General features: G+C 38.5%; 1 protein-coding gene across 5 annotated transcripts in view; it reads right to left on the bottom strand.

Annotated features, from left to right (window-relative positions):
• Window positions 1–12,001, bottom strand: part of ccser2a (coiled-coil serine-rich protein 2a) — a 356,049-nt gene that overhangs the window by 89,777 nt on the left and 254,271 nt on the right. For all 5 annotated transcript variants that reach the window (XM_078428296.1, XM_078428297.1, XM_078428299.1 and 2 more), the window contains exon 9: window positions 468–554. In XM_078428296.1, the coding sequence (XP_078284422.1) occupies window positions 468–554 (87 nt within the window). The remainder of the gene's footprint in view (window positions 1–467; window positions 555–12,001) is intronic.

The following is a 12,001-nucleotide window of genomic DNA, read 5'->3' on the forward strand; positions in this document are numbered from 1 at the left end:
ATGGGTGACGTTTCGGGTCTCCCATTCCTTCTCTCCAGAGATGCTGCTGATCCGCTGAGTTACTCCAGCATTTTGTGTCTTGCCCCAAAATATATATTTTAAATGTTTTATAAAGCAGAAGATATTTTCTCACATTTTGAATCACACCCTGCAACCTGTTTGGTTACTGTTGTCATATTCTTAAACGGTTATCTGTGATAATAATATGATATTAATGTTGGGCAAGGTAATGCCCTTGCAGCAAAATACATATTTGACAGTTATATTGCAGCTAATGCAGAGGGAAGCAAACAGTGTGTGAATGTGCCATGGTCAGTATCAACCATTCACTATGATCACTTGAATAGATCCAACACCAATGGCAAATAACATTCTGTTTTTTAAATCCGAAATTGAGCTGGAACTGTTTTGTTAATGGCAATTAATGGATGGATATGGTAATAATTTCGTACAGGTGACAAACTCACCAGTTGTTGTTGTAAATGTTCAATCATCTGATCTTTTCTTTTCATTTCCTCTTGCAAAATCTGGATCTCTTCAAGTAGCTCATCAGTCTGGACATGAAGAAAAACAACAAGTAATTATGTTATGTATAAATGCAATAGCATAGATTCACCAACCTGGCTGACCTTAATTTGTCACAATGGCAAATATATTTTAGTAAATTCCATAAGTATGGTATTACAGATACGTACTGATGTCATGTACGATATAGCAGCAAGCATACTCATTTCAGACTCAGCGGGTTACAGGCTTAAAAGTATCTTCACAGACGAGCAAAGTTCCAGCTGACACGCCAGGGCAATACTAATGGAGTGCTGCACTCCAGAGGTTGCATTGAAGACAGGCCTGGTCAAAAATCAATACATTTTTGGATATTATGGGAATCAGAGCCAGGGTAGTTCAGGAAAGCAGCACTAAGATAAAAGACGAGCTTTGATCTATTGAATAACAGCAAGACTGAAGGGTCAAATGACCTCTTCCTATCTCTTATGAATTCTCTCAAAGCACTACATCAAAGAGTTAGGCATCATCCTTTCTGCCTTGGGCCAACATTTATTCCCCAATAAATATCATGACAATAGATTATCTGATGGTTTTCATGCGGCCTGAAATGTGAGCTTATTGTGTGTACATTTGGAGTGGCACGGTAGAACAGCGGAGCGGCATTGCTGGCTGACAATGTCCAAGACCCGGGTTCGATCCTGATTACAGGTGCTGTCTGTACGGAGTTTATACGTTCTCCCCATGACCACGTGGGTTTTCCCCAGAGCTCCGGTTTCCTCCCCATTCCAAAGATGTACAGGTTTGCAGTTTAACTGGCTTCGGTAAAGATTATAAATTGTCCCTAGTGTGTAAGATAGTGTGTGTACGGGGATCACTGTTCGGCGCGTACTCGGTGGGCCGATGGGCCTGTTTCCACGCTGTACCTCTAAATTAAACTAAAATTAGCTTCGTATTTTTAATGACAGTAGCGCCTAAAGCTCAAAATCTTCACTGGTTCTAAAACACTGAGGACATCAAGGCTGTGAAAGATGTTCACCAGATTTTTGTGCTCTAGTTCCAAGGGATATCTAGTTAGCAGAAGAAATAAAAGCAGGAATAAAACATTCAGCTCCTTGCCCATGCTCAGCCATTGAAGATGATCATGCTTGATCTTTCACCCCAGTTCCATTTTTCTACTCTCCATATCCATTGATCTCTTCAATATCCAAAATGAAATTAGTCTCTGACTTGAATATAGTCAATAGCTGAATCTCTAAAGCACTTTTGCAGAGAGAATTCCAAAGATTCATTACCCTTTGGGTAAAGATTTTTTTTAATCATCAAGCTTGAATATCCAACTTCTTATTTTTCGACTGTGCCTCATGAGATAATAGGCACTCAACTCCAGCAAAATATCATAACTTTATTGAAACTATCAAGCCCTATGAGAATTTTTAAATATCTCAATGAGATCACAGCTCACTCATCTAAATGCGCCCCACAGTATAGGTTTAGTCTATTTACTCTTTCTTCTTAATCAATCCAGTGCTTTTCATCATACTGCCTTTGCTGTGAATGCATACTTTTTTAAGTAGGTAATCAGATTTGTATATATTATTCCAGACGCCATTTTATCAGGGCCTGGTACAATTTCATAAGATATCTTTTGCAATAGAAGACAACATACTATTTACCTTCCTTGCTCTTTGCTGTACCACCACATTCATTTCCATTAATTTGCATCAAAAGGCACCTAAGCTCCTTTTAACATTGACAATTTTCAACTCGGCCCATCTAAAAATAAAGCTTGGCTTAATCATTTAGCTTGTCTATGCCTTCTTAAAATCTCTCTGCATCCTCTTCACAACTCAATCCAGTCTTTCATCATCAACAAAAGTGGATATAATTCATTGGCTTTGCTCACCTGACAGAGATTCACAGTTATATTGCAAGAAAACCAACCCTTCAGTCAATTCAACCATGCCAGTCAAAATTCCTATCTACGCTAACTCCATTAGCATGCATTTGGCCCATACCCTCTAAGCCTTTCTGACCCATGTACTTGTCCAGGTATCTTCTAACTTTGGTGATTGTATCTGACAGCTTATTCTATTTACCCATAACCTCTGCATGAATAAATTGCCACTCAGATCCCATTCTTTCCCCTCTCATTTTCAACTTATGTCAAACTTTGGTCTCCTCTACCCTGGGAAACATTTTGTGCCTATTTACCCTTTGTATGCCCCTCATAATTTTATGTCTCTTGGGTCACCCGTCCACCATCTCCGCCCAAGGGAAATAAGCCCCAGCTTATCCATTCACTCCTCAGAACACTGAGAGCAGGCAACACAGTGGTGAATCTTGTTTGCAACATTTCTAGTTAAATCACATCCTTCCCATTGCATGACCACCAGAACTGCACATTATACTTCAACTGCAGCCTAACCAACTGTAACATGGCTTCCCAAATCCTGTATTGAATGCTTCGGGCAATGAAGGCAAGCATTCATATGGGTAATGGGTAATAAAGCACAAAGCTCAGTTGATGCAGTGGCAGAAATACTGCAAACCTTCTCAAATGCTTTTGTGCATTTCGCTTGCTTAAACTAACGGCCTAATTAGACTTTGCCTTCTAAGGTGCCACCACCTACTTGTTAACCGGGAAGGAGACACGGGCACAATAGACAGATCCCTGCAATATAGGCATTGAGCAAGTTTGGCTCTTTACTCCATTAATGAGAAAGTATTGGGAAGAAGTGCCTCGAAATAATCCTTAGTTTGGCAAAATAGCCATTTATATGATGTTTCCATTTTTGGAGAATCTAAAAGTGGGGCTTATAAATGTAATATAATCACATGAATCCAGCAAGAAACTGAGGATTAATTATGTTAGCTAGAGAATAGTTAAGAATGTAGAACTCTTTGCTACTGGATCATTATGATATGAACCATGGATGTATTTATGGGGGAAATGGAAGCTTATAGTTAAAAAGTTAAGTATTGTATGGAGTGAGGGGACTCGTGTGGTACATACACATTCCCATAGACCATTTGGGTAAAATGATCTGTTTCAGTGTTGTGTTTTTAAATAGGACACAAATAAATTTTATAATTAAATACATACTTATCAACCCACTTGCCTGCAATGAACCCACTTCCATTCAATGTTTGATGGAAGACAAACCCAATGAAACTAAATAAATGTAAACGTTTGTGGAAAAAAAATAATTAAGCAAAAGTTCTGGAAGGGCAAACGAATAAGTTTGAAAATGAAATGATGGATGAAAATTTCACAAAATAAAGCAAGAATGAAGCAAATACATAAACTAGACCAAATGAAAAAAATGACACAAATAATAATAACTTATTATCAATTCCAATCTCTGCACTAATGTTGGTTATTAATTGCAATTTATTTTTCATTTATCCATCTACACATTGGTCATTTTCTCCCCGGGTCCGCACATCATCCTAGTCAGCAACTTTATATTTTCAATGTTCTTGTAATTTTTATAATTGTGATATTTGTTAAATGCTGTTTGGGACTGTGCAAAGGTTTGGATCTTTATTTTACTTAAAGACTATCTGCTTCTCCATTGAACAAACCAGCACCATTGAGTATGACTTCTTCTCTATAGCAACGTAAAATTGAACCCGGCTCTGCTGAATCCCATTTACATGACTGTGTTCTGTCAGATCTGTAGAACAAGCATGATTTTGAGGTGATGTATTACAAATAGTAACATGATTACTAATCTGCAGTCTTCCTCACAGCATGAAGAATATGCCAATCATGAATGGCTTTGCCACCAGGAAAGATATGACTGACTATAATGATGAAAAGCCAGCTGTTAATGCATTTGGCCATTATTAATACATTTACAAACATCAATTTTCAGTTTTAAATGGACACAAATCAGAGAGACGGAATCATGGTCAAAAGAGGTCAGGATACATTTTTTACTTTTGGAATTATTTTGGTATTGTGCTTGTATTTTGTATCCATAATCCAAGTTGCTGCCATCAAGCTGGGAGAGCACTGTCCATTAAGTCTAACGAACAGCAATGGATCCTAATGAGCATCAATAACTCATAATTGTAATTTATTCACATTGAAATATATAAAATCTTCAAATATATAATCAAAGTTGACTGCTCCATAAGGAAATAGCTGCCCATTCAAGAATTAATTTATTCCAAGAGACCTACTGTTATGTTTTTTCTTTCAATAAAATCCAGTTCCATTTTATCTCCCCCTCAACCTTTTTCCTTTGAAGAAATTGTATTAGGCAATGTGAAATGTGGCCACATTCAGCCAACTCTCACAAGTTACAGCAACTAAAAATGTGAATAAACCTTTGAAATTATAACGTTTGAAAGAGAACATACAATTGACTGATGTCATGGAGTCATAGAGTGTGGAAACATAGAAACATAGCAAATAGGTGCAGGAGTAGGCCATTCGGCCCTTCGAGCCTGCACCGCCATTCAATATGATCATGGCTGATCATCCAGCTCAGTAACCTGTACCTGCCTTCTCTCCATACCCACTGATCCCTTTAGCCACAAGGGCCACATCTAACTCCCTCTTAAATATAGCCAATGAACTGGCCTCAACTACCTTCTGTGGCAGAGAATTCCACAGACTTACCACTCTCTGTGTGAAGAAATGTTTTCTCATCTCGGTCCTAAAAGACTTCCCCCTTATCCTTAAGCTGTGACAGGCCATTTAGTACGATTCTTTCATGCTGACCTATTGCCCATCTATGCTACTCCCATTTTCCTGCATTTGGTCCATTCTCCTCAATTCTTTTCCTATCCTTGTACCTGTTCCTGTTGAAATGCTTTTTGAATGCTGTAATTGTACCTGCCTCCACCACACCTGTCGGCAGCTTGTTCCACATACTCACCATCCTCTGCAGAAAAACATGCTCCACAGATCTCCCCTCTCCCCTTATACCTGTGTGCTCTAAATCTGGATTTCACTACTCTTGGAACATGGTTGTGGTAATCTATCCTATATATGCTGAACATAATTTTATAAATCTCAACATGCACTCTAATCAGAACCATCACAGCCTATTCAATAATTCCTTGCAACTGCACCCTTCCATTCCAGGCAACACCCTGGTGAAACACTTCTGCACTCTTTATAGCGTGACCTCATCCTTCCCATTATGCAGTGACTTGAACTCCGCATACTATTCCAAGTGTGACCTCATCAACGTTTTGTACAGCTCTCCAAACACTTACACTCAATACCCTTTCCAACGAAGGCAAGGAAGCTAAATGTCTTCTTCACAACCTTATCCACCTTATCATAGAAACATAGAAAATAAGTGCAGGAGTAGGCCATTCGGCCCTTCAAGCCAGTACCTTCATTCAATATGATCATGGCTGATCATCCAGAATCAGTACCCCATTCCTGCATTCTCCCCATATCCCTTGATTCTAATATCCTAATGCATTTTCAGGGAGCTGTGAACTTGCACCTTAAGATCTTTCTGCACATCAACATTTCTAAGGTCTTCGCACTTTACATGTCTAGCCAAAAGTAGACAACCCATTAATGCATTACCTGACACATGCCTGGATTAAATTCCATTCCACTCAACTTTCCAGCTGATCTATATCTCTGTATCTTTAGACAACTATCCAGCTATCTACAATACGACCAATCTTCGTGGAATAAACAACTCAACTTATCAGACCCCAGATATTCTCATCCAAGTCAAATGGCGCAAAGCAAAGTTCCCAACACCAATCTCTGCAGTATTCCACTCGTTATAGACTTCCAGTCAGAAAGTCACTCCAAAGACATACAGGTTTGTAGATTAATTGACTTGGTAAATGTAAAAATTGTCCCTAGTGGGGGTAGGATAGTGTTAATATGTGGGGACCGCTGGTTGGTGCGGACTCGGTGGGCCTGTGGGCTTGTTTCAGCGCTGTATTTCTAAACTAAACTGAAAAACAAATCCTGCAGCTCCATCGTTTGCCAACTTTGGATCGAATTTGCCAAAACATCTTGGATCCCATATGCCCAAATAGTTTGGACTAGCCTAGTGCAGGGAAAAAGCTTTGTCAGAGTCCATGTATAACATATCTATTGCCTTCATCAATTTTCTTAGTAATTCCCTCAAAAACCTCAATCAGATTTAAGAGGCAGGAATTCTCACGCACAAAACCATATTCACCTCCCCTAATCAGTCCTTTCCTTTTCAAGCGATTATAAATCCAATCCTATAAAATGTTTTCCATAGATTTCCTACCACTGACATAAGGTTCACGGGTCTGCCTGTACTTTTTTTTTGCTTATCCCTAACTTAGTTCTAATATATTTGTAATAAGGTTTTGGCATTCTCTTTCATTCTGTTGACCAGGATTATTTCACGGTCCCTTTTGACCTTCCTAACTAATTTTTTAGATCTCTCCTATTATCCACTATAAACTTCAAACTATAAACTAACAATTTCTTCCACCTAATATACACTTCCTTCTTTTTCCTGATCAATCCTCAATTTCCCTTGTTAACAAAGGTTTCCTAATCTTACCATCTTTTGATTCGTATCCTTTCAGGGACATGCTGCCACTGAACTCTTATCTTTCACTTTTAACCGACTCTCATTTGTTTTTCCCACTGACAGCCACTCCCAATCTACTTTTCACTATCTTACACTACTTTACCCTGCCTTACACTATTGAAATCAGACCTCCCCCCAATTTAAGACCGGAGCTCTAGGTCCAACTTGTACTTTTCCAGGACTTCCTTAAATCTTATCGAGTTGTGGACCATATTCACAAAGTGCTCCACCACAAACCTTCCACCACTTTCCTTGCCTCCTTACCTAAAATATCAAGTACAGCTCCTTTCCATGTAGACTGTCTGTATACTGCTGTAAAAACACACCCGGGATGCATTTAACAAATTCCACCATTTGCAGGGAGCTGTGAACATGCACCTCAAGGTGCTTTACACCAAGACAATCCTAGTAAATAGTGGCAAGTTGGACAATCACCACTACAACCCTACTGCTATTACATTCTATAGCTATTTGTTTTTAGATAGCTGAAAAAGAGTCAAACCCATGTGTGAACAAACACTAATTATGAGACTACATAGCAACAATATCAGCAAAAATAGAAGACAGGAATGTAAAACCTTTAATCTAATGAAAGAATCATAAACAATCAGAAGTAAACACAGAAAATGTTGTGAACACAGCAGTGTGTGAGGGAAATTAAATTAGGACTAGCGCTGAAAAATTAATTTGACTTTCCCCATTATAGAAGCTATCAGAACTGCCAAATATTTCTCCAATTTCTGTTGATAGTTTAATGTTAGTTTAAAGATTCAGAGGAACGTCGTCTGGACTGGACTGATTGATTGAAAGATACAGCATGGAAACAGGTACATTGGCTCACCTAATCCACGTGGATCATCTGCTTGCACTAGTTCTATGTTAGCCTACTGCTTCATCCATTCCCCGCACACTTGGGGCAATTTTATAGAGGCCAATTAACTTGTTAACCCATGCGTCCATGGGATGTGGGAGGAAACTGGAGTACCCAGAGGAAACCCACAAGGTCACAGGGAGAACGTGCAAACTCTATACAGACAGCTCCAGAGATCAGGATTGACCCTGGGTCTCTGGCACCATGAGGCAGCAGCTCAACCAGCTGCATCACTGTGCCAACCATTATTACAGATTTCTAGTATGCGCAGTTTATTTTTCTAATCCATTGCTGTAGGAGAGAAAAAAAATGTATCTCAAAAGGTTGGGTTGGGTAATAATTTTGATAAAGTGAAAAGAGAGATTTACAATGGAAACATAAATTTAATGGAGTACTTGGTAGCAGAAAATAATTAAGTGACAATAACTCTTACTAGCATTTAAGTGTTACTTAAAAAAATAGCACTCTTCAGCCCGAATCCTAACTCTATTTCTTTATTCACTTGGCTGGCTACACAGCAATATGTTGAATAATAAATTACAGCATAGTTTTTTCTATGAATTATTGTATAAATTGAAATCCAATTAAATAAATACTTAACCTTTAAACAAGTTCATTTAAAAAAAAAGATGTACTTCCAAACTGAAGTCAGACATCAGCACTTAGACCTTGTGGCTAATAATTTAATTAATAATAAATGCAACAAGAGGTAATTGGTAATCAAAATAATTTATAAATTAAAGCTAAGGATGGTAAAATATGCATGAAATTGGCAATCTAATCAATTTATTACACCAAAGCTTTGAATTGTTCGATATTAATACATGCAATTATTTTGGAGATAGGTTAATTAGCAATTAAATAGAGATTTTACTGTCAGAAACTTATTGATATATTTTACTATCAATTGCTCAATGCATATTTTGAACAAACATTGGATGTGAAAATGAAACATTGAGAATGTAAGTGTTTTTCCCTTCATTGTTTTTAAGATAATTTGTGCAAAGACCTTGCACACACTCAATTTGTGCCAATGGAGCAGGATACAGATCACAATTCAATCTGTCCCAGTACTATGCATACTGCAGGAAAAAGGCTTCACTTTTAACAGATCAGTTTAATCCATGATTTGAAAGTTTCAATCCTGGGACGGAGAGTAGTTATAACAAAATAACCTTTGTACCATTTGTAATGGCAACTTCCAGACTTTTCCAGTAAACTCTTTTCTAATTGCCTTTACTAAACAGGGAGTCGGAGTCATTCGTACACAAACCCGAACAGAACAGATCTTCCAGTCGTTTTTCCAGTTTAATTAGTTGTTTATTGAAGTAGTTGTACAAACAAGGAGATGAACATACCAGGCTATACTTATTCCGCATACAAGTCGTAGCTGGCTGCTCTGTCCCTGGTCTGGTCCCTGGTCTCAGGTCTTTCCAGTCGATGGTCTGTCCATGTCTGGTCGCAGGTCTGGTCGCATGTCTGCTAAGAACTGTATACTCTCCCTCCCTGTATCTGACCACTCCCAGTCTGTTATGCCCATATATACACCACCCTGTTCATCTAACGACCTCCCCCAAGTGTCCAAAATAATATGGCAAGATATATCTAGACAAAATAATATAATATGCCAACAGTAGCTAGTCTAAACATAAATGGCTCCAACACCATTCGTTCTACAGAAAATCAGTGTCCTACAAAACAGAGAACATTTCAGGAACAATTGGAGGCTTCGCAGCGAGGTTTACCAGAATGCTGTCTGGATTGGAGTGTATTGGCTAGAAGGAGAGGGGAGGGGGAGAGGGGAGGGGGGGGGGAGGAGAGGGTGCTGCACCAATGCAGGAGAGGTTTGGGCCCAACGGGTCCACTTGGTCTAGCACAAAATAATGTTGAAAATTGATTCCTTGAGGAGGCTTCCTTCCCAGGGAGAAGAACCACAGGTTGCCCAAAACACTTTATGGACAATTAAAAACTTTTGAAGTATAATTCCAATTATGATGTAGGAAACTCAGTCATAGAGCACAGAAATAAGCTCTTCAGCCCAACCCGTCCATGCCGACCAAGGTGCCTTATCTAAGCTCGTCCCATGAAATTAACATATTTATTTGCTGATCTTATGGAAAATATTCATGGAATCTGGCATGGAATGGTAACTTTGAATGGCAAAACTGAAAACTCTGGAATCAGTCAGTAGTTCAGGCAGCATCAGTTGAAAATGAAACAGAATTAATGATTCAGACTAAATCTATCATATCTGTTAAATATTTCCAGCAATTTCTGCGCTTTTCTCTCATAACTATCTTGTTTATTTCCCACGACATGATTTAGTGGGAAATAACCTGTGCCACTAATTCACGTCTTTTCCAGCATTGTTGGAAAAAAAATTGCAGAACTGATAAATACTTTCATCAATTTTTGTGCAAAAGTCAAAATACTGAAAGAAATTGAGCTATTTAAAATCACTAGCTTCTTCATGACATAAGGTAGCTTATGAGAGAAATAATGAGAGAAATAACCATTTGTATATCCCTGCTGAGGAACCTTATGGCGCTCAATCATGACATAATTAGGAGATTATCTTCACTAATGAAACATAAACTTGTCTCAGTTAATCATTTCATACTTTTTATGAACATAGATACGTGAGAGCAATGATTGACTTTACTTAAATGATTTATTTACTGAACTCTTTAAATCTGTTGAAATGAAGCCACGGATAAGGCAACATGGACTCATCAGATCAACAGACATGTGACAAATGATAAGACGGTTCCTTTACATCAGACACAAGTCCTATTACTAAATCAAAATAATGCTGGGTGTAATATGATTAACATAATGCAGCTAGTGTCACTAAAACAATTGAATATGAATATAATGCTAGGTTTTTATATCTAAATCATAACTGGCTCAGATATATTATCATAATTAAACTGCAACTGAATTTTTAAGGGTTGTAATAGATTATCAAGTTGAACACTCAAGATTTAGGAAAGATTTTTGTTTTCCTTAATTTTCATGGTCTTGCTTTCCCTTTGTTAATGGATCAACTTCCTAGTGGTTCCAACTCTGATCAGATTTTGTCCTTCTCTTTCCCCTCCCCCTTCCCAGTTCTCCCGCTGTCTTGCTGTCTTCTACTACATCCTATCTTTGTCCCCTGACATCAGTCTGAAGAAGGGTCTCGACCCGAAACATCACCCATTCCTTCTCTCCTGAGATACTGCCTGACCCGCTGAGTTACTCCAGCATTTTGTGTCTACCTTAGATTTGGACTAGATATATTTGCATTTCAAGCAGATCATCATGATTCTGTTTGCAGAATATTATCGAATTACCAATAGGATAAATGTTCAAGTTATCATGGATCCTATTGATTGTGCATTGTTTTCACAGCACTCCAAACAAGACTGGAGCTGCAGCATATCAGTGTGGCTGCCTTGTATTCCAACAACATAAAACCCTGCATTAATTCTTTTGATTGCAGTGTATTTAACAGCGCATATGGTGATGGAAAAATAATTCCAACTACTTCTTTGAATGGTAACTTGGACCAGTGAATAAAATGACTGGGGAATGGTTCCTTAAAGAAAATCTACTTTCCACTTACTTTCTATAAACTTGAAGGTATTTATTCACAAAATGCTGGAGTAACTCAGCAGGTCAGGCAGCATCTCAGGAGAGAAGGGATGGGTGACGTTTCGGGTCGAGACCCTTCTTCAGACTGATGTCAGGGGGGCGGGACAAAGGAAGGATATAGATGGAGACAGGAAGATAGAGGGAGGACTGGGGAGGGGAAGAGAGGGACAGAGGAACTATCTAAAGTTGGAGAAGTCAATGTTCATACAACCTTCTATAAACTTGAGCTCATGCCAAACTCTGCTGCCTAGATTTTAACTCCACCATCTAATTAATCAACTCTGCCCTCTGACCTATACTGGCATCCATTAACTTGTGCTTTGACTTCAGAAGTCTCATTGTTGTGTTGTAATCCTTATGCTATTTCATCACTCACCATTTCCAGTTCCTCTTCTAAAATTACACATTTGTGATATCTGGATTTGCATGT

Source organism: Rhinoraja longicauda, chromosome 35 (genome assembly GCF_053455715.1).
Source record: "Rhinoraja longicauda isolate Sanriku21f chromosome 35, sRhiLon1.1, whole genome shotgun sequence".
Classification (NCBI taxonomy): domain Eukaryota; kingdom Metazoa; phylum Chordata; class Chondrichthyes; order Rajiformes; family Arhynchobatidae; genus Rhinoraja; species Rhinoraja longicauda.